The sequence below is a fragment of the Ranitomeya imitator genome, chromosome 3 (genome assembly GCF_032444005.1).
Source record: "Ranitomeya imitator isolate aRanImi1 chromosome 3, aRanImi1.pri, whole genome shotgun sequence".
NCBI lineage: Eukaryota > Metazoa > Chordata > Amphibia > Anura > Dendrobatidae > Ranitomeya > Ranitomeya imitator.
The window spans coordinates 402,815,551-402,842,263 of record NC_091284.1 but is presented as its reverse complement, the minus strand read 5'-3'; the positions used below and the strand labels follow the sequence as shown (position 1 = coordinate 402,842,263).

General features: G+C 40.6%; 1 protein-coding gene and 1 long non-coding RNA gene across 2 annotated transcripts in view; one reads left to right on the top strand and one right to left on the bottom strand.

Moving 5' to 3' along the window:
* LOC138670081 (uncharacterized) overlaps positions 1-3,311 on the bottom strand; it is an 11,649-nt gene extending 8,338 nt beyond the window's left edge. The window contains exon 1 of the long non-coding RNA XR_011319296.1: positions 3,084-3,311. This is a non-coding gene — a long non-coding RNA (uncharacterized lncRNA). The remainder of the gene's footprint in view (positions 1-3,083) is intronic.
* Positions 3,312-3,536: 225 nt separating this feature from the next.
* On the top strand, positions 3,537-6,065 carry POU3F1 (POU class 3 homeobox 1). The gene has a single exon (XM_069757115.1). It carries the CDS (start codon positions 3,644-3,646, stop codon positions 4,769-4,771), a length of 1,128 nt encoding a protein of 375 aa, XP_069613216.1. The 5' UTR covers positions 3,537-3,643; the 3' UTR covers positions 4,772-6,065.
* Positions 6,066-26,713: the final 20,648 nt, after the last annotated feature.

Below are 26,713 nucleotides of genomic sequence, written 5' to 3'. Positions count from 1 at the left end.
AGGTTACTAATATCATTATGATGATTATAAAATCTTTTTTGAAGGCATAAATAATGTCTATAGCCATGAGTTGTGGGCTTGAGGTTACACACAGCCCTATCTCTTTCTCTCTGTATTTCTCTCTCTCGTTTTTCCTTCTATCTCTGATTGAATTCTATTCAGCTGGCTTTCTGTAAGGCCTTTAATTCTCTCACCATAGTTACCATTGGGATCCTGACAAATATGTCCCTTCACAAAGACAAGGCCATATTCTACACAATGGCCAATCTGGACACTTTTAACCAACTTTTACTGCCTGTCCCTGTAACAGCACAACAGCTAGTCTTTCTTTTCATTGCCTTCCAACCATCTTGCCAGCTTTTCATGTCTAAAAATTAGGATAACTGTAAAGAGGAATCAAAGAATCTTAGAGTTGTTCATAGGGACATTAAATGAGAAGCATCTATATTGGAAGGGTCTTAGAGGGGAAACCTAGGACAAGTGCAGGACAAATCATCAGCTCTCAGGTGGCTTCTTGTTATATAAGGCTGAAGAAAAGAGAACTGAGGTGACCACATCTGAAAGATATAGCAGAGCTGAGAATGTCCCCGGTCACTGGCAAATGCAGTGTGACGCTGCAGAGAGGAAAAGTTCCACCAAACAGTTAATCCGTATGAATATATATATGTATATATATATATATATATATATATATATATATACATATATATATATATATATTATATCACTGGGATATTTTATATATATATATATATATATATATATATATATATATATATTTCTTAGGATAGATCTGCTACATGTCTCACTTTTTTACAGCTGTACCATATATATATATATATATATATATATATATATATATATATATATATATATATATATTTATATATATATGCATAGATGCTGCAACATATGGGAGTTCCATTTATTCTAATGTGCATAATATAATATACACCACAGAATAATTGTCTGAATCTCCTATAACTTAGAATATGGAAGTAGCATGAGAGTAGAGTGTCATGCCAGCATCTAAAACCTTTGAGGGCACCCATTATCTGCCAAGCATATGCCCATACACATTGCTACAACACAACAGCTTTTACTCTGTTAATGTGATAATGGTCAATTACATTAAATGTGTGTAGTAAATATATATATATATATATATATATATATATATACATACATACATACATAAATACATATATATACAGTACATACACATAAGAACAAATGCATATATATATTTATATATTTACATATATATATGCATTTTCCCTTATGTGTAAACCAATTACGATTTTAGTGGTTGAAAATGAATATATATTATAGTATATCATCCATTTTTTTTTTCATTAATTATTGCATTTTTCTATTAATTCAATAGCTATAGTCTAGCCGAAGTCAAAATGAATAATACTACTGATAATTGTAAAACGAATAATGCTACTAATAATATGTAAGGTGGCAAATTCAGGCAGCATTGGGCTGTGATCCCAGCACTGAGGATCGTACTCGTGAGAACTTACCAAAGAGCTCCTGCTGAGGTCTGGACTAGAGCTGGTGGGTGGCAGTGTCCTCCGTGGAGTGAGGTGGGCTGGTGAGGTGGGCTAGTGAGGTGGGCTAGTGAGGTGGGCTAGTGAGGTGGGCTAGTGAGGTGGCTAGTGAGGTGGGCTAGTGAGGTGGCTAGTGAGGTGGGCTAGTGAGGTGGCTAGTGAGGTGGCTAGTGAGGTGGCTAGTGAGGTGGCTAGTGAGGTGGCTAGTGAGGTGGGCTAGTGAGCTAGTGAGGTGGCTAGTGAGGTGGCTAGTGAGCTAGTGAGGTGGCTAGTGAGGTGGCTAGTGAGGTGGGCTAGTGAGCTAGTGAGGTGGCTAGTGAGGTGGGCTGTGGTGAGAGGTGCAGGCTCCAGTGTGGCAGCTGATTGTGTGAGAGTGTGTGCTCAGCTCCTCTCTGCTCTGTGCATGGCAGCTGCTCTGCAATTCATACAACTGGTAATTTGCAGTTAGGGCAAAACGTGCCCAGAAAAACAATCAGAAATGAGTGCAGACAGAGAAAGGGAGAGGAATGGCCATCACTAGCTAATTGACTTTGAAAGGCACCAAAATGCAGTTTTATTTCTTAAATAACACCCAGCCTGGTAAATAGTTTGTTTTTTCCTTGCCCTGATAGATGCAGCAGGATTAAAATTTAATTCAGAATAATTAGTTGTGGTTATTGGAGTGCCTGGTAATTATATTATTTTGATTTAAAGACTGTGCAAGGAGGGGGAAGAAAAGGCTCCCAGCCCTGGAAAGAATGGTTATTCTTCTAGTATTTCAAATACTGTCACTAGCTGCCGCTTTTTCATTAGATCATCAGGGCAAAGCCTCATTACAATATAGAATATTCCATTTCTCAACTTTTCAACACACAGCAATGTCGCCCTAGTGTGCTCATAGACAGGGCATGGCAAGATCTACATGTGTATGGGTGCATATATATATATATATATAATGTACATAGATAGATAGATGGACACACACATATGTATATATAAATTTGTTTTTATAATGTTCTAATACAAATATATATGTACGCATATAGTTATATCTATATATGTTTTTCACTAAACTCTAATATATATAGAGACACACACATGCATATGTATATATATATATGTATATAATTATAGAGGGATATATATTTATGTGTGTATGCATTATATATATATATATATATATATATATATATATATATATATATATATATATATATATATATAGTACAGTCAGAAAATACTATAACTTGTATAACTGATAGCAGGTGTAGCCTGATGTGCATCATGTAATATACACCATAAAACACCAGAATCATCCTGTCTGGATATACTATAACATTAACCATGGAAGCAGCATGTAGAGAATGCCATGCCAGCACCTAAACCCTCGGTGGGCACCCATTCTCTGCCCACATGCACAGTCACAAGCCTTGTATATATATATATATATATATATATATATATATATATATATATATATATATATATATCAATACAATGACTATATAGCTAAGGCAGAATATATAGATGTGTATATACATGCATTACCTTCCTCTTGCATTCTGCAGCAGGTAGTTCCTATGGTATTCTGTGCCAGTGTGCATGCAGGGTGACGATCAGATAATCCCTTACCCAAATCTGGTGGTGCCAGAGAATCTCCCCCTTTTCCTCTGCACAATCTCAATTAGCCTTGATCAAGTATCATAATAAGAGGAATTAATAATGCATAATTCCAGCCAAACCTGCCCATCTCCGATGTATGAAGTCCAATGTAAAATGGCAAGCATTATTTACAATGGATTTCTATGTAAACTCCAAAACTACATTCCTTACTCCCCCACGTGGTTGTTTGCAAAACAGCATGAATGAACGCGGCTGACGAATTGGAGCCGGCCGAGCAGAGTGAATAGGCGGTGGGCAGCCAATGGCAGGGCCGGTCGGAGCCAATGGCAGCGGAGGGGGGGACTCCGGAGTGCCAGTCAGCAGAGGCCGGGCCAATGGCGTCGGGGCTGGGCCGGGCACGGCGCCCGGGATCGCTCTACAGGGCTGGATCTGTGTTCTAAAGCCCAGAAAGCGGGGAACTTGCTGCCAGTTAAGGAGTAGGAGCCATGGCTGCAACTGCTCAGTATCTGCCCAGGAATAACACATTGCCTTCCAATCCTCTCATGCATCCGGACTCCGACAGGATGCACCAGGGCACCACCTACAGAGAGGTGCAGAAGATGATGCACCAAGAGTACCTGCAAGGCTTGGCCACCAACGCCGGGCACCCCATGAGCCTCACCCATCATCAGTGGTTGCCCAATCCGACCAGCGACTGGGGCAGCGGCTCTCACCTAGGTGGACAGAACGATCACAGCAAAGCAGGTGTACAGAGCAGCAGAGAGGACCTCAGCAGCAGCTTCCACCACCACAGATCACACTTGGTCCACCAACAGACGCCCAGCAGTCATGCCTGGGCACAGAGTGGGGGGCATCACTTGTCTCCGATGTCCCCCAGCTCCAACAGTCACCAGCCTCTGATTTATTCCCAGACCTCCTACACAAACCTGAATGGCATGCTGGGGCCACAAGCTTCTTCGTTGCACCACAGCATGAGAGACCCCTTGCACGATGACCCAGGAGTCCTTGACACCCACGTCGAGTCACCTCCTCAGCACCTTAACCATCATCAGGACCACTCCGATGAAGACGCCCCCAGCTCTGACGACCTGGAACAGTTTGCCAAGCAGTTCAAGCAGAGGCGGATCAAGCTGGGCTTCACCCAGGCAGATGTTGGCTTGGCCCTGGGCACCCTGTATGGCAACGTTTTCTCCCAAACCACAATTTGCAGGTTTGAAGCTTTGCAGCTGAGTTTCAAGAACATGTGTAAACTCAAGCCCCTGTTGAATAAGTGGCTTGAGGAGACAGATTCCACTACAGGAAGCCCCACCAACCTAGACAAGATTGCAGCCCAGGGAAGGAAAAGAAAGAAGAGGACCTCCATCGAGGTTGGCGTGAAGGGAGCGCTGGAGAACCATTTCCTAAAGTGCCCTAAACCCTCAGCCCATGAGATCACCAGCCTGGCAGACAGTCTTCAGTTGGAGAAGGAGGTGGTGAGAGTTTGGTTTTGCAACAGAAGGCAGAAAGAGAAAAGGATGACCCCAGCAGGGGTTCCTCACCCCCCCATGGAGGATGTGTATTCACAGGCAGAGACCCCTCCACTCCATCACACACTGCAGACCTCTGTACAATGACTAAGAAACCTATAAAGAGAGGATGTGAGGGGGGTGGGGATGAAGTAAGTACTTTTGGATTTTACAAAAGAAAATAGTTACAGGACCCCTAGAAAGAGACTGGAGGACCTTTCACCAGAAGATTCATCAAATGCCCACCACAATAATGTCCCCTTCCCAAATCTTTTTTGCTACTCCTCAGATCATCAGCTATTCTTGTTTCTTCTTGAAGGTAACAGGAGAAAGGGGAGGGGGATCATTTATTGAGCAGATTATTGTGGGTTAGATTGAGATTATAAGAACTGTGAATATTTTTTATTATTAACAATGTAAATCTCCTCACAAAGTCCTTGGCAGCTTTGAATGAAAAGGTGTTATTTATTAATTAGACTCTTTAGCTCCTGAAGAGCAGTGGAAGGGAATATCTCTGGCATGGAACTGGATTCTACCAACCCCTGTTGTTTTAAGACACAATAAAATGACTTTTATTTATTGGGTTTCACATACCTTTTATTAAAGCAAATACATCTTCAAAGTTTCATTTAATCTCTCTTTTCATTTGATTTTTATGCTATGGTGTATCAGGATAAAATCACCTGGTGAGCAGCCTATTTTTATATAAAAAAAAATAATACATATGATAGGACACCCAATGGAGCCATAGTTCTTCACATTAATTAATGTTCTTGAATTATTAAGGCCCCTTATTAATTGACATAGCCTGATCACAACCTTTAAGGGCAAAATGCCAAACAAAATGTATCACTTTATCTGTACGAGTTAGTAAATCAGGACTACACATAGCATCTACATATCTCCATAAATCTGTAATACTGTCAAAAAAAAAGGGAGTTATAAGGAAAGGGATACAAGGAGACTTGCATATTCCATTATAAAGCAAATAGAAAACAAAAACCGAAAAAAAAAAAGATTTTTTTACGTAATATTGTAAATATGTGTTATATGTATACATATGTATGTTTTTGAAATTTGTGTATTTTTTTTGGTTCTGTTTTCATTCTACACACTTTTGTACAATTACTAATTTTAAGAGAATATTTTAATATTATTTCCATATAAACCTTCCCCTTTCTATTTATTTTCACATATTTTTTTTTTTGGCTGTGTAAATTACTTTGCAATATATATATATATTTTTTTTGTTTGTTTGTTTGTTTATTTTTTGTTTGTTTTTTTTTGGTTTGGTGAATTCTGTTTGTAACTTTTACAAATGTAGATTTGCAATTTACTTTTTATATTTATGTTAAAAGTAATATTGTATTACTTACATAAAAAATGAAATCCCTTTAACGAAGCCTGGTGTCTTCTTTTTTTTTTTTTAACTTTATTGAAAGATGTAAATTGATATGAAAGCCTGTCAAGTCAGTAATTACCAAAAACTGGAATGCATTAAATATATTTAAAATAAATGGATATGTGTTTGACAGCCTTAAAAGCAGTAGATCGCTACGTTTTTGGTTCATGAATGCATTTATTTTTCAATTTTCAGTGAAAAAAACAAACTTATTAATTTGTCTCTCTGCAATTCTGTATGAAACTTATATTTATAGTAGTTACTGATATATACACAGTTTCAGAGATGCACTAACGTGTGTGTTTTATGTATTACTATTCACTTAGCATTACACAACAAAAAATTACACCTGTCATCCACCTCAATATTCATATATATATATATATATATATATGGAAAAATGCTGTATATATATATATATATATATATACACAATTTTCTCCTCTAGACAAGCTATATATACACTGTATATATATATATATATATATATATATATATGTGTGTGTGTGTGTGTGTGTGTGTGTGTGTGTAGGGGGTGTTTATATATATATATATATATATATATATATGTACAATTTTCTCCTCTAGACAAGCTATATATACACTGTATATATATATATATATATATATATATATATGTGTGTGTGTGTGTGTGTGTGTGTGTGTGTGTGTGTAGGGGGTGTTTATATATATATATATATATGTACAATTTTCTCCTCTAGACAAGCTATATATACACTGTATATATATATATATATATATATATATATATATATATATAAATATGTGTGTGTGTGTAGGGGGTGTTTATATATATATATATATATGTACAATTTTCTCCTCTAGACAAGCTATATATACACTATATATATATATATATATATATATGTGTGTATGTGTGTAGGGGGTGTTTATATATATATATATATATATATATATATATGTACAATTTTCTCCTCTAGACAAGCTATATATATATATATGTGTGTGTGTGCGTAGGTGGTGAATATATATATATATATATATATATATATATATATATATACACATATGCCATTGTTTACTGTTACACTGGTCATTTTTTACCAGTACTGGAACTTGCTGACTACACTACTGTGTTTTATCTGTATATTTTTGTGTCTTTTATGATGTTTTACTATTGTATAAACATTATCCTTTATACTCAGGTCTCAGGGAAATCCTATTTTTTTTGGGATGCATGTAAGCCCAATTGATACTACTGAATTGAGCTAACTAAACTACTTATTTTTTTCCCCTGTATTTTCATTATTTTGAGTCTCCAGTGTTTTAGTTTCATTGTATTTAACAACAATTTACGCTTCATCTAATATTCTATATGAACATTTGACAGATGCAGAAGGCAGCCCACTGTCTACCTACAATATTTTTTTTTTAATCAGACCCATTTTCAGTACCACCAATTTTGACCCTCTGATATTTTGCTGTGTACTTAGATCCATGCTCATCTATACAGGGAGACGATCATCTTTACCCTAGTCCTGAATTCTGAGGACTGCTCTGCTTTTTTTTCCCACTTTATTTCAGCTTACTTCCAATTACACTCCATTGACAAGAGAATTATATTAGTATGTTTCATGAGATAAAGCAATTTTCTTTGTAGTCTTCGGTTAAAGGCACTTTGTCCTCTGAAGCATGTGAGTGTTCCCTGTTTGTGATTGTGAATAGACACGTGGCTTGTACTATCACTAATGTGGCTACCAAATGCTCCTATGAGTACATAGAAAACAGAAAGGGCACTCTTTAATATTCACATCAGGATGATGGTTTTTAGGCAGTTGAGGGAGTTGCTCCAAAACAACAGTTACTGGGCCATCAAGAGTACTCAATGAAAGTCAGCAGGCAAAAGACTGGGTTTTGTTTTGGAATGACGTCCCCTGCTTAAGACCAATATGTACTGTTTGTAAAGCTTTTAGTATGGAACGATGGTACTGTACATCCAGAAACCATCATTCTCATCAATAGTGTGACCATCACATTTTCATTATTTAGGTACACACCTAGAACATCTAATATTGGCCTAGGTTCATTTTGTACACATATACATTTATTTCAGAGGTAGCTGTGTGATATATATATATATATGTATGTGTGTATGTATATATATATATATATGTGTGTATATATACACATCACAGAGCTATATATATCTATATACTAGAATCCATTCAAAATATAATTGTTCTACACTAAATATCAGAACCTGAACAATTACATAAATAGCTCTGAAATATGTGTGTGTGTGTATATATATATATATATATATATATATATATATATATGTGTCTGTGTATATACACATCACAGAGCTGTATATATATATATATATATATATTTATTCAGGTTCTGATACTATTTAGTGTAGAACAATCATACTTCTACGAATGTGTGTATACGTGTCTTGTGTGTGTAATGTATATGTACTAAATCCTGCCGCTGTCCTGAAAATATCTACATTTTTAAGATTTTCTAATATGGAAACTTTTTCCTATTTGCAGAAATGGCTGCATGTAATTTAAACTATGTTCTTTTTTATATAGGATATGTAATATTTAAGTATTTGTATGGATTCTTGGATATACACAACGCTCATTCACTACATTGAGCAAACTGTGTATGAATAAGACTATAAAATGATAAAATGCATATATATGAATTTATGTGATGTGTCCTCAGCTAATTGCCTGTCTTTTAGACACACTGCAGTTAGTTCAATATCAATCTTATATCCCCCGAAACAATAGAAGTGAACAATTAACACAACTCCATTATTTAGAAAGCAGATGGGTGGTATTAGCCACAGGGTGAAAATGATATAAAATCCATCTTTGGTGCAGATAATTTGGTTATTGGCTTATGACTATTCTCAGATGTCTTGAAGCTAAGTTTCCCTAGCTTGAGGTAGCCACTTTCTCCTTTATCTACTCCTGTACAGACCTGAGTGTTACCAGAAGGCACTTAGACTCCTGTTTAATAACTTCACAAGTCATCATATTCCATAACATTTTAATGGCAATTATTATATATGCGAAATACAAAAGCAATAACATTTTGATTGTTCATTGATGCTTCACTCTACCCTCCTGGGAATGGGTTAATTTCATGCACAACAGATTTCATTGCCCTATGCCACTAATATATTGTGTATATTTGTATGTGTTGCATATAATGTATATTAACAATGGGAAAAAGACAGTGTATGTATGCTGAGTAGTGAACACGCACTTAGTCCTTACTCTTTGTTGCTCTTCATGATTACACTATATATATATATATATATATATATATATATATATATATATATATATATAATGTACACATCTGACTTTATTTCTGTCATTTGGTACTTCCTTTCCAACACATTGCTAGAGTTCACTATGTTGACTTTAAGCGATCTTTTCAATAATTCAAGGTTTTGACTACCCAGTTTAGGGCCTTTACAATTTATTTTAGTTGTATTTGATATAATATATATATATATATATATATATATATATATATATATATATACATATATATATATATATATATATATATACACACATATATAATTTCTTTTTATCCAGAATATTGAATTTTACATATTTTTTTGGCAGTGCCCGCAATAAGTACCAGTAAGAAAAGCCAAATCAAAAGCCATCAGCTAAATAAGCAAACAAACATTTTTTTTCTTAAATGTTTTAGGAATTTAGGATATATCATTGTTTTATTATTTTCTTTAATCCACAAAGTTTCTATGGCTTACCGATGTCATTTCACATACAGACCTATAGTAAGTATGGTGCATGGGATCTCAGTCTATGGTGGTTGGTCAAGGGCCGGCGGTTCCACACATTCTTAAGCAAAAACATTTAAGATACCAACGTTACATGCTTTCATTTAGAAAATTAACAGGAATATCGTAATATCATGTTACATGTTGATATCCGTAACCTTTGTCATATTTGCGCACATGGACATAATATTCAGAAGGGCGGTATAGTTTAATAATGCAATGGTCCAAGCATGTGAAGGATACTTGTCTGCATGGGAAGCATGGGAAATGATCATCATTATCACAAGAAGACTCTTACAATGTGAATGTTATTCTCAGTTATATACTTAGATACTTATCAGGAGGAAGATTAGCACAAGGCGCCATATAGGGATCAATGTACAATAAGTCAACTGTTAGAAACTGAGGCCTACATACTGAGGAACAGAGCAGTGTCATGAGGCCTACAGGTTGGCAGGGCTCTGTCTACACTGACTTCGTATGTGGATTTTACATTGCCATAAAATTCCCATTCATAAAAAAACCTAAGTAGGATATTAGGAGTCCTGCACCCCAGTACAACGACTGCGTCACCATATTAGCTTACTTCACCAGGTCACCAGGTGACGTGGACACTGGGGAGACTGGGGAGCTGAGTAGCTTTGATTGTAAGATCTCTTTAAGAACAATTACGGTATATTTCCGTCTCGTTGATATTCACAAACATGGATGAGAGAAGACTGCTTTAAATTGAATATAACAGATACATTTCATGACAGGGGAACTCTTTTTTCCAGCTTTCTAGCTGCTGCGTGGAACTTCTTCAACCTGGTGAGGCTGAAAGGTTTTTCAATATGTATATGATCGATGCGGGTATATATATATAATGCTGAGTTTGAAAATCATTTACTTTTAATTTAGTATCTTGCTAGTATGTCATATATAATAGATAGATAGATCTATAGATAGATAGATAATAGATAGATAGATAGATAGATAGATAGGGGATAGAGAGATAATAGACAAATAAATAGATAGATAGATCTATAGATAGATATGTGATAGATAATAGATAGATAGATAATAGATAGATAGATGATAGATAGATAATAGACAGATAAATAGATAGATAGATAGATAGAGAGATAGAGAGATAGATGTGGGATAGATAGATGATAGATAATAGACAGATAAATAGATAGATAGATAGATAGATAGATACCGTAGATAGATGATAGATACATAGATAGATAGATAGATACCGTAGATAGATGATAGATACATAGATAGATAGCTCTATAGATAGATAGATAGATCTATAGGTAGATGGATATGGGATGGATAGATAGATAGATAGATAGATAGACATCACTGGATGTTAGACCTTCTACTCCATGCTATTTCAGACCACCATATGAAGCCTTTTATACCTCCTATAATATTTTAATGAAGTGACACGTGCCAGCCATAAAATGTAAATGACTAATGTACGTCCTCCTGTAAAGATTCAGGTGTCCACATCATTAAAACCAGCAGTGTGGTGATTTCCAGCGATGGGGGTGTGATTAATGTTGTTCGCTTCACATTCTACAACGTTCTCCAGCAAGACATAGACTCTCACATCTTCATGCAAATGAAAAGAACCATAGTGTGAGACATGAGTGTCACCATAGATGGGCTGACCCTAAAGTCGTCCAACATGCAAATAATGAGCCAGAGGCATCCAAGATATCAACATTCAGTGTCACATTGATATCTAACATGTCCACAGAAAGCGTCAATGCATTCACAGCGTAAAAGATGTATCCATAGATTACCAATAGACACACACACTGTGGAGATGATGCCACGTATTCCATGCTGATGTTTCCCTCTTCGAGCGAGAACTTCTTCATCTTATCTGGACTTTGAAAGATAATTATAGGTCATGCAAAAACAGAATGTAATGTGCTGGTGCCAATGATGATATGTTACACATGTGTGAACAGAGACTTAAGTAACACAACCTTTCCAGAATAGAGCTATCAAAGGATACCTTGAAGGTAAAAAATGAATTACTTTGATATCAATCCACTATAGGACACTTATAGAAAGTCAAATTCTATATTTCTTTGCCAAAATACTTTTGTTTCTGCTTTTTATGTATTTTTTTTTACATTTATTATGTGAAGTACATGTCACTAGATCAATGTAGTTCTACACAATGTATGTGAGGCCATATTGTAGTATTGGAAAGTTTCATCTTAAAGGGATAGATACACCTTTTCTGGTAGATTAGTAACTTTGTGACGCCAACAGATGTACCACTTTCACTTACATATTAACCCCTGAACACATCACAGCCTCAAATCTGTATGTCCATAAGACAAGAGGGGAACTAAGAGTTGCGGACGCACAGGACGTTCCGTTATACCATTATTAAAGGCAGGTAAGCATTAGCTCCGTTCCTATTCTGTACTTTTTTCCTATAGGACAAGATGAGACTTTCCGAGTAGGTTTAGGCCTGAACTCCATCAATGACCAAGCACTACATAAGCAGTGGCCTTTCATAGCTCTGAACCTAATTCTTCACTATGGCAGACATGCTGGACAATTGTGCTTCTGATCACCGATATGAATACACTCTTCCAAAGTTTTATTATAGAAAACAATGACTAAAAGGTGAGATTACCCGAAAAAATCACCCACGGGATCAAAATATACGTCTTATGAGTGCACATATTTGGTAGGAGATGGTATCCTTAAATAACCCTAAAACACCTTTCCAACAGTTCTGAGAGAGTTCCTTGAGCCTAGGTCATTTCAGTGACATATATCAGTATTTTATGATCACATTTAGCGTTTACCGACGTTAACCCTTCAATAGTGACATGTTCACCTAGGCGCATCGGTTTGCATTGGTCACCCCTGAAGTGACTATACTGCGAGTTAGATACTTATCAGCTCTTACGTGGGCGCTGTGAATGTATTATTTGGCACATCTCGTCATGTGTAGTTTTCCATAGGACTGCCGAAATACCTAATGACTTATCTAACCGCAGTAATTACAATATACGTAGGTTCAATGAGAGATTCTATCTGCCAGATCCTCATCTTTATATCAGTAAGAAATCTGGCCTGGTTCTTGTTTTCCGAAATAGTCCAGATCGGTTCTAGTCACTAATTACCACATACACCCCTGTCCTTCAGGTCAGTAGATTAACACTTTCTGGACTTTTTCCTACTGAATCCTTTCAGTTTTGTCCTTTTTTTCTCCGAGTTTCCTTTCCCTTCCTCTCCCAGGAGAGGACCAGTCTGCCTTTTATCTGCTCATCAATATGCTGTGTTGAATCGTGATCCACCTTCCTCCCCCTTGGCGAAGGAGAGCCGTAATTACCACCACCTAATCCCCTCCTTGGCCGGAGAGGGTTGCATTGCATTCTGGGTTAAACAGATTTAGAACACACTACAATAATATCATTCACAGGCTAAATGATGCTGGGGTACAAAGGGTGGGGAACAATACCAGGCATCCCCGCTGAAGCCTACAAAACCCATCTTTTGGACAAGCAACACTTCATTTGTGGCAACCCCATGTACTTATCAGCCTGTATGTACGTGTCTAAAATAGATGTGTCATTTTTTTCGTGGCACATAGCCATAATTATATTTTTTTTTTTTTACCAGAAATATCTACATCAGGCCATTTGGTTCTGTCGTAATAGAGCAAAAACAAGGAAAGTGCTGCAAAATGTTGTAAATGCGGTCTTCACTTCTCTGCCCTGGTCGTAACATTTTTGACGGTGGATTTGACTTTGTGAACACAACTTTTTATTGTATTTTAAAAATGTATACTTTATATATATTATTTCATTATGTCAGCGATTAGGCCATAATAAATGTTTCTTTACTTCGCCATATAGGTGAAATCCTGTTCGAATTTTGAACATTATTTTTGTAAAAACGCTTTAATGGACAGAAACGGTCGACGCGACTATTACTTCCATTAACTCGATCGGTTTAACTAATGAACATTTCCAGTGTAGATTTTGTCGAGAAATAATAATAAAACGAGTCCTTAACTTGAAGAAAAGTCCCAAGAAATGTAAAGCTAAACTCATGGAAGGTAACTGCAGCCATTGAGAAGGTGGTCAGCAACATACAGGTGTATTCAGGTATATATACTTCACTATCGACAAGATGGCGCAGGCTCTGGCAGGATATATTTCAAAAACCTGACCGGCACATCCAAACATAGACTATGATTTTGTATGTAAATATATATTTATACAGTATATATATAATACATACACTAAACAATTCATACATACACATCTGTAAATAAATACATATATATATATATACTGTATATACATACATCATACATATAATATATATGATACATATACACACATATTTGTGGATAGATTGATAGATAGATAGATAGATATGGGATTGATAGAAATTATACACACATAGTTACACATATGCATTTGCGCATTGGTCCCCGTTTTGGCTGGATGCTTTCACTGCAGTTGTGAACTCTGACATCTGTTGCTATCCACAAGCAATATATTAAATTACATTTGCTTACAGATTAATGTATTGATCTGAGCATAGGTTTCTGTGCCCAATGGTTTGTGCTTTTCTGTCCTGGCTTAAAAATGCACACTTTGGAGTTTGGCTAGTTTTTCTGTAGAATTCTACTGCCCTCTATGGGTCATAGCATAGTAATGTTTAGTCTCGTAAAGCGCAAAGATGCTGATTTAAAGGAGATGTCTACACAAAACCTATACTTTTAATGTGACATATGACAGAGGAGGCCGTCAAAAATGTGATCATTTGACAAGATCTGAAGGTCTGAAAATTTAAGTCGTTAAGAGATATGAAAATCATTAACAGATCATATATCAGCTTAATGAGCTAAAATAATGAAAACTAAATCTCCGAGCACTAAAAAATACTCGGAGGACCCCCGCGCGTGCTCGGGAAATCTCGAGTAACGAGTACATTTGCTCATCACTAATCACAATTCATTAGTAAGATCGGTTAACGATCGAAACGCGTCGCATGCTACGTGCACTCCTGCATTCGCACTCAGACAAGGATTTGTTGTTCTTATTCGTATTTTAACGGAGTAATAAAGATTTGAAATTTTATGGAGCTGGAACGCCTTCTTCTGTTTTCTACTACAGTACAATGTACCCTATGGAAAACAGGAACCACTGTGCACATGATGCGGGAATCGGGAAAAAAAGCCGCGCTGAATAGCCGCGATAAAAAAGAAGTACCATGTCACTTCTTTTTTTGGAGCCGCAGCGGTTCTGCACCCATAGACCTCCATTGTGAGGTCAAACTCGCAGTAAAACCCGCAGATCAAAAATATATCTGCGGGTTTTATTGCGGTTTGTGGTGCCGAACCGCTGCAGCAGGAAGTGCGGGGAAGCGGGCGGAAGTGCGTGGGCGGAGTGTGGCTGCCCCGATCCCACCCCCCCCATGCTCCGATGCCCCCCCCCGTGCTCCGATGCCCCCCCCGTGCTCCGATGCCCCCCCCGTGCTCCGATGCCCCCCCGTGCCTTAATCTCCCCCCCTTATACTTACCCGGCCTCCCGTTGTCCGTCCGGCCGTCTTCTCCCTGGGCGCCGCCATCTTGCAAAATGGCGGGCGCATGCGCAGTGCGCCCGCCGAATCTGCCGGCCGGCAGATTCGTTCCAAAGTGCATTTTGATCACTGAGATATAATCTCAGTGATCAAAATAAAAAAAATAGTAAATGACACCCCCCCCTTTGTCACCCCCATAGGTAGGGACAATAAAAAAATTAAGAATTGTTTTTGGTTTTTTTTCCACTAAGGTTAGAATAGGGTTAGGGGTAGGGTTAGGGTTAGGGGTAGGGTTAGGGGTAGGGTTAGGGGTAGGGTTAGGGGTAGGGTTAGGGTTAGGGGTAGGGTTAGGGGTAGGGTTAGGTGTAGGGTTAGGGTATTTTCAGCCATTTTAACCCTAAAAAACTTCCTAGAAAACACACAGACTCTGCATAGAAAACTGCATAAAAAAACGCATCAAAAAGCGCATCAAAAAACGCACCAAAAAAGCACCAAAAAAAGGACCTGCGTTTTCTGCAAAGAGCTGCGGTTTCAGTCCTGAAAAAAAAAGGATGGAAATCAGGAACGTGTGAACATACCCTAATACTTTACCACTAGACAGGGGTCAGACAGAATAACATTTATTAACCATGTAATTTTGCCCTATAGACTTCTGTGCTATAAGAGTATATAGAGTGCTATAATATAGAGTATAATAAAACTATCACACTCTTGTACCTACCACGCATACAGTTTGATTCCATTATCCTGGATTTCTGATCCTTTATTTCCCCTGGGGCTAAGGGCTCATTGCTAACTACAATTTTAAAATTATGTTACATTTTACAATGCTTGTTAAAGGAATATATCTCAAATATATTAGGTATATATTAGGTATATACTCACCCTCGGAAGCGCCCTGCTTCCTTCCGACAGCCTTCCTTCCTAAGAATCAGCCCTTCCAGGACCTTCGGTGACGTCGCGGGTGCAGTTTGGTTAAGACATAGTTAACAGCTTGTGCTTAGCCACATATGGGGAGGGTTTAGATAATATAAAAGCGGGAATCACTTGGGGGGGAGAGAGAGAGAGGGAGGGAGAGAGTAGGGAATTCTCTGATACTGGCAGGTGCTACAGGTTCAAGGTCAGTGGGTGCAAAGGCGGCACTGTCGTGTCAGCGTCAAGTTTTCTATACAGCATGAGGACACATCTGAAGTTTCATGGAGATCCCAGGGTGGTCCAGAAAATAGGTCTCTGAGGAGACATCGCTATCCATGACTCTTTCTTCACTAGGTGGAAAAGACCGGTTGGGTCACACTGAGAGGGAAAGATGGTGGGCCTCAGGGACGTTGTAATGCCGGATGGGAAGCTTCTGTAACTAACAGAAGCTGTTGACGTAAGGGCAGGTCGAGCAGAATGGAGGCAAGAACTGGTAGTATACTGGGCAAAGGGAACACCAACCGGAGGGGACTTGGTCTCATACTGTACGCTGCAGCCGAATGTACCTGAACTGTTCAGAAAAATCAAACCTGTTGAATCGGACCCAAGGTCTCCTGTTATGTGTGCAGCTCTATATGGTCCCATGGAAAGGGAGGTAATATGGACTCCCGAGTGAGTACAGAATGCATCCTACAGCACAACACACAAGACAGATTCCTGCTTAGAAGAGGAGTCTCAAGGAAAAGAGAACTCAGTTCTGGCCCACAGCACCAAGCCCTCACCGCCCCTTCATCAGCACCCACTTGCACTAAACATATAGAGGAATGCAGTGCATATGTGACAAATTTCAATTACTGCCTACATTTATTTTTAGCCCCAATAGCCCTTCACACAGTTTTTTTCTGTGCCATTCATCCAATGACCAGAAGGTATTTTAATCTATAGGCAGGGACTTAATAGTCGCAGTCACAGAGGGTGCGACTGGGCCCATGCGAGAGAGGGACCCGCCTATGCCTAATTTAGCTGGACTTGCATCTGAGGTTGCATATTCAGCCAAATGTCATGCATTGCCCATGTTCTCACACTGAAGTCAACTGCTGGCTGTAGAAGAGGCTTTTGCACATCGTGGGAGTGGAGGAAGGTGAGAATTGTTTTTTTTTAATGTTTTGGAAAACAAAACAGACATTATACCAGGAAGGGGCACAGGATGGGGGTCATTGTATAAGGAAGGGGCCCAGGATGGGGGTCATTATACAAGAATGGGGTCCAAGATGGGGGTCATTATACTAGCATGGGGTCTAGAATAGGTGTCATTATACCAGGAAGGGGCTCAGGATGGCGGACATTATCAAAGGATGGGGTCATTAAACCATAAAGAAGCTCAGGATGGGTGTCATTATACCAGAATGGGTTCCAGTACGAAGGCCATTATACCAGGAAGTGGCCCAGGATGGCGGACATTATTATAGAATATGGGACATTATGCCAGGAAAGGGCCCATGATGGGGGACATTCTACCAGGATGGGGGACATTATTACAGGAATGGTCCAGGATAGAGGACATTATTAAAGTAAGGGGCCATTTTTACAGTATTGCAGTAAGGAGCCCAGGACAGGGAACATTATACCAGGAATGGGCTCTGGATGGTGGACATTATTACTGGAAGGGGCTCAGGATGGGGGAAATTATATCAGGAAGGGATCAATGATGAGGGTCATTTTACCAGAAAGGGGGGCATTATAACAGGAAAGTGCCAAGAATGAGATATATTATTACAAGTTAGGGGCTAGGACAAGGGACATTATTACAGAAAGGAGATGGGACAGGGGACATTATTACAGGAAGATGGTATGATGGGGACAATATTAAATGTTTTTATAGGATCTAGAATGCTACGACAACCCTTATATCTGACCAAAATGGAGGTGGGGACCCAGATTCAAATTTTGCAACTGGCCCATGGGACTCTAGTTATGCCACTGTCTATAGGATAGATGAATTATATTGGGCCAATCGTGTATGTGTCCTAGCAGGCACCTTCTGACACATGATCAGCACCTCTTACTGATGTGGAATTGACTGGTCACATCCGTTATATCTCTTGGTGGCAAACTGTATACCCAGAACTGGTGCGTAGCATAATTATCATACATATAATATAATGTTCTGTACTTATTACATTTATGTGAATTATGCCTGACTGTACACGAAGAAAGAATAAATTAAAAGGAATATGTTCATATGTTTCATTTTGGCTTATTTGGATGCAGCCAGTAAGAATAATAATAATAATAATAATAATAATAATTTTTATTTATATAGCGCCAACATATTCCGCAGCACTTTACAATTAAGCGGGGACATGTACAAACAATAAATTCGGTACGAGTTAAGACAATTTAAACAGTGACATTAGGAGTGAGGTCCTTGCTCGCAAGCTTACAATCTACAAGGAAATGGGGGGACACAATAGGTGAAAAGTGCTTGTTATTTCAGGTCTGGCAATTATAATAAACTAGATGGCAGCCCGATTCTAAAGAATCGGGAGTCTAGAATCCATATATACTTGAAATTCGGCAGGAGCTTGAAGAGCAACGTCACTGGGCCCGCCTCCACGCAGTAGAAACTTGCTGTGAGGTAGAAATTCAAAAATCACACCAAAATGGCGGGCGGAGTGTGTCACAGTACGGCACGTTTCTGATTGGTCGCTCGCAGCAGGCGGCAACCAATCAGACACTGGACACTGTTGACGTCACTTATCTCCGGACATTAGCTCCGGACATTAGCTCCGGACATTAGCTCCGGACAGGAAGTTGGCACAAATTGCAGGAAGTAGTATTCTAGGCAATTATATATTAGATAGGGATTTTCTTATAAAGCTGCATGATCCGGTCATCAGCCCGTGTGTTTAAGTGCAATAGTCAAGTATCAAGTGCAGTTATCGTGTGCATGGAGGGTGTGGAGACAGATGAATAGTAGGGTACAGATTCACATGCAGATAATATTTGGAAGGAGGGAACAGGGCAAAGTTAGTTTACTGAGTAGTTGATGTGGTAGGCTTGTTTGAAAAGATGGGTTTTCAAAGCGCGCTTGAATAGGTTGGGGCTAGGTATCAGCCTGATCGTCTGGGGAAGTGCATTCCAGAGAGCTGGCGCAGCACGAGAGAAGTCTTGGAGATGGAGGTGTGAGGTTCGGATTACAGGGGATGTTAGTCTTAGGTTATTTGTAGAACGGAGGGCACGTGTAGGGTGATAGATGGAGATGAGAGAGGAGATATAAGGTGGTGCAGAACTGTGTAGAGCTTTGTGGGTGAGAGAGATGAGTTTATACTGGACCCTGTAGCGAATGGGTAGCCAGTGTAATGACTGGCACAAGATGGAGGCATCGGTGAAGCGGCTGGACAGAAATATGACTCTGGCTGCAGCATTCAAGATGGATTGGAGAGGAGAAGGTTTGATAAGAGGGAGACTGATCAGAAGAGAGTTGCAGTAGTCCAGACGGGAATGAATAAGAGCGACAGTAAGAGTCTTAGCAGTTTCAACGGTGAGAAAAGGTCGGATTCTGGAGATGTTTTTGTGGCACCCCTAGGGGTATTTGCCACAAAAATAGTTACTGACAGTAAATACAAATACTAAAATAGCAAGACTGCACTACCACCTCCGGCCAGAAGGGGGAGCTCCAGAGACTCCCCTTGATCCATTCTGGTCTGAGATAAGAAATGGCAGTTGGGCTAAGGAGCTGAAAGTGAGAGGTCATACAGCTGAATTTCTAACAGTCCTGTGACTGTTTCCAGGCCTAAATCACCGGCCTGAGGAGAAGAGGGACAGAGAAAAAGGACATTGTGAGAACCGGGTAGCATTAATCACTACCCAGAACAGGCGCAAAGACGGATTCCGGATCCGTGGCTGTATTCATTATATATAATACAGCAACCGGAAAAACGTGAGGTGATATCAGCTTCACTAGGGCCGGACGCAGCAACAGACACAGAGTTCAGCGGTACTCCCGGAGGGGGTAAGCTGATAAAAGGACTCGGGTTGCCCGTCGAACCAGGACCCGGAGGGGACAGATTGGGCCGGCAGCCAGTTCACATACAGCAGCAGGGCCACACAGAAATTGCGTACAATAAGAGGCGAAGACCCCGGCAGGGTCAAAGTAACTCAGAGTTCCCATACAGACTCCGGTGACAGGACTGGTTGTAAATCCCTTTATGTTAAAGTAAACTGGTTAAACGTTTCAGTGCCTCAGTCTTTCATTTGGACAATAGCCAATATCCAGGATCGGGATCATCGCCGCTGGGAGAACCTGCTGCTGATCAAGTAAGTGCCTGCTCCCTCACGATACCCCTTACACTGTGCATTGCCTGAGGCTACAGCACCGGGTCAAGCCACCCGTGACATCCCCCTTAAGAGACAGACCCCATTGGTCCGGTGCTGGGTACCCCGGTCTCCTGGGCGTCACATTTTTAAGATGCAGGTGACAAGAGCGAATGAGTGATCGGATATAGGGAGTAAAGGAAAGTTCGGGGTCAAATATGACCCCAAGACAGCGGGCATGCTGCATGGGAGTTATGGTTGAACCCTCCAGGGTAATTTCGATGTTGGGTAGAGTGAGGTTAGTAGAAGGGGGAAAAACAAGAAGCTCCGTTTTAGAGAAATTTAGTTTCAGGTAGAGGGAGGACATGATGTTAGAGACAGCAGATAGACAATCCTTGGTATTTTGAATTAGGGTATGGGGTGTGTTATGATCTGGTGGTTAGAACAAATAGTGGACCTGGTAGTTAGAGCACCAGAAAAGACCTGATAGCACATTAATACAGGACAAGCTCTGGGAAGTGGAACCTCTGCTGACCGCAATCCCTAATCCTATCACGTACACTAGAAATAGCCGTGGAGCGCTCCTATCATGACCTAGGCGCCTCGTCACAGCTTCAGAACTAGCTAGCCCTAGAGATAGGAAAAATAAGCCTATCTTGCCTCAGAGAAAATTCCCCAAAGGAAAAGGCAGCCCCCCACATATATTGACTGTGAGTAAGATGAAATCACAAACACAGAGATGAAATAGATTTAGCAAAGAGAGGCCCGACTTACTAAACAGACAGAAGATAGGAAAGGTCACTTTGCAGTCAGCACAAAACCCTAAAAAAGCCACACAGAGAGTGCAGGGAAAAATACCATCCGCACCGACTAACGGAGCGGAGGCGCCCCTCTGCGTCCCAGAGCTTCCAGCAAGCAAGGCAAAAATCACATAAGCATGCTGGACAGAAAAAATAGCAAACAAGAAAAAAGCAAAGCGAAACTTAGCTTCTGCTGGAGAAAACAGGTAACCAGGAAAATCCAGGAGCGAACTAGACCAATGCTAAAACATTGACAGCTGGCATCGGACAAGGATCCAAGTGGAGTTAAATAGAGCAGCCCACTAACGAATTAGCCTAGTCACCTGTGGAAGGAAACTCAGAAACACCCACAGGCATCAGAGAAAGTCCATGGACAGAACCAGCCGAAGTACCATTCATGACCACAGGAGGGAGCCTGAAAACAGAATCCACAACAGAGGTGATGTCGGGGGAAAAAGTGTATAATTGGGTGTCATCAGCATGATACTGGAACCCAAATCTGCTGATTGTTTGTCCAATAGGGGCCGTTTAAAGAGAGAAGAGGAGGGGTCCTAGGACTGAGCCTTGCGGAACCCCGATAGTAAGGGGACGAGGAGAGGAAGAGGAGCCGGCAAAAGATACAGTGAAGGAGCGGTCAGAGAGGTAGGAGGAGAACCAGGAGAGGGCTGTGTCCTTGAGGCCTATAGAGTGGAGCATAGTGAGGAGGAGCTGGTGATCCACAGTGTCAAATGCAGCAGAGAGATCCAGGAGAATCAGCAGAGAGCAATGACCTTTGGATTTAGCTGTTATTAGATCATTAGAGACTTTAGTGAGGGCAGTTTCAGTGGAGTGTAAAGAGCGGAAACCAGATTGTAAGGGGTCAAGAAGAGAGTTATCCGAGAGATAGCGGATTAGACGGGAGTGGACCAAGCGTTCCAGGACTTTAGAGATGAAGGAAAGGTTAGAGACAGGTCTGTAGTTAGCAGTGCAGTTCTGGTCCAGGGATGGCTTTTTAAGTAAAGGGGTTATGATGGCATGTTTAAATGAGGAGGGAACGATACCGGAAGAAAGAGAGAGGTTAAATATTTTAGTCAGGTGAGTGGTGACCACTGGTGAGAGAGACTGCAGGATATGTAAAGGAATGGGGTCACTGTTGTAGGTTGTAGGCCGAGCAGAAGCGAGGAGCTTGGAAACTTCTTCTTCTGAAACAGGATCAAAGATGTCTAGTGAGCTTGAGGTCCGGCAGGGAAGGGGATCCAGGCACTGAGGAGATTGTGCTGAGATATTCAGATGGATGCGGTTGATTTTTTTTCTAAGAAAAAAGTGGCCAGATCCTCACCGCTGAGGTTGGCGATGGAGGCCTGTACTTTAGGTTTCAGGAGGGAGTTTAGGGTTTCAAAAAGACATTTTGGGTTGTTGGATAGTGAGGTGATGAGAGTGGTGAAGTAGGATTGTTTGGCCAGATAAAGGGCAGAGTTATAGGTTTTGAGCATGAATTTATAGTGGATGAAGTCTTCTGCTAAGGGCACCGTCACACAGTGGCATTTTGATCGCTACGACGGCACGATCCGTGACGCTCCAGCATCGTAACAATATCGCTCCAGCGTCGTAGACTGCTGTCACACTTTGCAATGTACGACGCTGGAGCGATAATTTCATGACGTATGTGCGATGTAGAAGCCGTTGGTTACTATGCGCACATCGTATACAATATCGTGCACACCTTTGTTACACCATGCGATCATGCCGCCACAGCGGGACACTAGATGACGAAAGAAAGTTTCAAACGATCTGCTACGACATACGATTCTCAGCGGGGTCCCTGATTGCAGGAGCGTGTCAGACACTGCGAGATCGTAACTATATCGCTGGAACGTCACGAATCGTGCCGTCGTAGCGATCAAAATGCCACTGTGTGATGGTACCCTGAGAGAGATTTTCTCCACTGCCACTCTGCACACCTTGAGCAACACTGAAGAAAGCGTGTTTGCATAGTGTGCCAGGGCTGCCATTGTCTGTTTCGGGTCTTTCTGCGTGTAGAAGGTGCTGCTTCATCTAGGGCATTCTTCAGTGTATTATTGAAGTGTGACAATGCTAAGTCTGGACAGGAGAGGGAGGAGATGGGGGCTAGAGATGTGTGGAGATTGTCCACAAGCTGCTGGGTATTAATGGTACGTGTATTCCGATAAGTGTGGCAAGTCGGGGTGTCCCGGGTGAGGAGACAATTCTTGACTGAGAAGGAAAGAAGGTTGTGGTCCGAGAGCGGGAGAGGGGAGTCAGTAAAGTTGTGCAACGAGTCGGGATGGGAGAAAACCAGGTCCAGAGTATTCCCGTCCTCATACGTAGGAGAATTAATAGACTGTGAGAGACCGAATGAAGAAGTTAGAGAAAGAAGATGAGGGGTAGATTGGGAGAGGGGATCATTGATGGGGATGTTAAAGTCTCCCATGATGAGGGCGGGGATGTCACAGGATAGAAAGTGAGTAAGTCAGGTGGCAAAGTGGTCTAGAAACTGGTGGGAGGAGCCTGGAGGGCGATAAACAACTGCCACTCACAAGGAGAAGGGCTTATACGTAGAGTCTGACGGCGTGGACTTCAAAGGAAGGAAATGTGAGTGAGGGAACCGGGGGGATGACCTGGAAAGCACATTGTGATGAAAGGAGCAAACCAACACCTCCACCCTGTCTGTTCTCAAGCCTGGTGGTTTGTGAAAATTTCAGCCCACCAAACAAGAGTGCAGCAGCGGCGGTGGTGTCTGAATGCTGGATCGAGGTTTCTGTAATAGCCAGAAGGTTAAGGGAATTAGAGAGGAAAAGATCGTGAATGTAAGTTAGTTTGTTACACACAGACCGTGCATTCCAGAGAGCACAGTGGAAAGCGATATGAGAAGGCATGCACTGAATGTTAATAAGATTAGCAGGGTTTCTACATGTAGCTGGAGGATAGTAATGTATGCTGGTGGAGGGAGGTCCAGGCTTTGGGGAGATGTCACCTGCAACTAGTAGAAGGAGAAAAAACAGAAAGAGCAGGTGGTGGGATGGTTTGTATGAATGTTTTGAGTGCTGCATGGTGGTAGTGGCTGGTTTGGAGTGGGTAAAAAATGTTAGTAGAGCCTCAGAGTTATACATGGGAGAGGGGAGAAGGGAGGGGTGGATATAGAGTGCCCAGAATGTGTTAAAGGGCGGACGAGATGTGAGAAATCAGAAGTAAAAACAAATAAGAAGTAGATTGATATGATCAATGCATAATGTAGTATGACTGACCAAGAAGCATGATTGTATGAAAAACTTATGCACCTTACCTGTCTCCTGCCATTGTCTAACTGCCAAGCACTTGAAACTGTTGCACTTAAAATCTATTGCATACGTGAACCCGCAGGCGTCCTAATAGCCACAATCAGCAATCAACCAATTAGCATAAGGCCAGAGCAGGCATTACTATGCAGGGTAAACAACCAATGCTGAACAAGGCCATAAAGCAGTGGGACAAAAGGAAACAAAAATAGCTTTGAAAACTTTAAATCAGAAACCAAAAACAGGAAAAAAAAAGAAAAACACAGGAGTGATTGATAAAATACCAAGTGCAAAGCTTGCGAAATATGGTTCAGATTACACTTGCAGTCAGCACACAATTGGATGGATGGATAAAATACCAAGTGCAAAGATTGCGAAATATGGTTCAGTTCACACTTGCAGTCAGCACACAAATGGATGGATGGATAAAATACATTATATAGCATGGTAGGAGTTCATTACTGACCGTCCAGGAAGCAACAGAGTAAGAAGGAAATAAAGTAAGAGTAAGAGGGAAGAGAGTAAGACGGAAATAAAGGAGTAGGGAGTAAGAAGGAAATAAAACTCTAACAAGTGCACCATAATATTTGTGGGTCCTCATGTGTCTTAGCCCTATGGGGAACTACACATTGCTAGCACTGTAGACTATTAGATCTAATGAGATCATCAGCTAGAAGCATCCACAAAGTTCGAGCTGTAGATTAGCATGTGAGTGGTTGGCCTTGCTGGTATGAAAACATCACTGAGCTGCTTTAAAGTCTATGTAAAACCAGTGCCATCATCATAATTAGATGGGTCATATAAAGTGCTCTGGGACAGGCTAAGACCCAAGCTTGGTAGTAACAAACACTGCTCAGAGACAATTATTGACCAGATGATAACAGTAGAAAATAAATGAAAAAATGTAATGTCGAGCTTACACATTTATAGTAACTTTACTTCACAAATTATCTGAACTAGACCTAAAATATGATTTGTCTTAACATTTATTGTACTATGGAAGAGAATGAATCATCAAAAAATGACATGTTACCTAAATGGAAACTGTACTTTCATTAACCCTGCTGTTCTGTTCGGTCTGGGGAGACCTATTTTGAACTTTGATATTTTTTGGGGTGTTCAAGATGCGGTTCTGAAACTTGTGGTTGATTGACTTAAATGAGGATGGGTCGGTCGGCCACGGGTTTCAGAGCCGCATCTTGAATATTTTAAAGAATATTGAAGTTCAAAGTCGGTCATTTTTGACCAACAGAACAGCAGGGTTAAATCTGTGTGGCGCCCCAGGGTCCTGGTCCTGGTCCTCACAGTAGCGTCGCTTTCCTCACGGGGAGAGTGATGTTATGTTTGGAAGTGATGAAGGATAACTTTTATCAGGTAACCACCATACACACAACATGTTCACACTCCAGGAGCTTTTGATCCTATTTACTAGGTGACTCCCCTATATACATTGTGGTTTGGAGGGAAAGTGAGATCATATTGTCAGAGAGACAGAAGAGAGTAGACGGACCTAGAGGGTCAGAACGTCTGAAGGGGCCGTGTGGTCTGAAGCACCACAGCTCCTGGAAAGAGACGCACAGAAATCCGAACATTGTTCAGTGAGCGTGCAGGAGAGCAAAGCACAGGAGAGGATATATTAGGGGAGACCAGCTACGAGCAGGCTGTGGCTGCCTTAAGTCTTCAGTAAACCAGGTAAAGAGACTGCAACCCTTTGTCCTCGTTCTTTATTGCACCATTCACCATCTTCCATCTACACACTGGGAAGCCCTGGGGATATACTTTACCTGTGGGAAGTTATACCATCTAGCTATACCATCACCCCAGAGGACCCCTTAAAGCAGCGTCGGTCCCCACTGACCGGATACCACAGGTGGAGTCACGAACATAAACTTTTTTCACCAAATCCCTTTAAAGGGACACTGTCACCTGAATTTGGAGGGAACAATCTTCATCCATGGAGGCGGGGTTTTA

Bases quoted from the DNA above. Each gene is read 5' to 3' on its own strand.
- POU3F1 (XM_069757115.1), top strand. From the start codon at position 3,644: ATGGCTGCAACTGCTCAGTATCTGCCCAGGAATAACACATTGCCTTCC.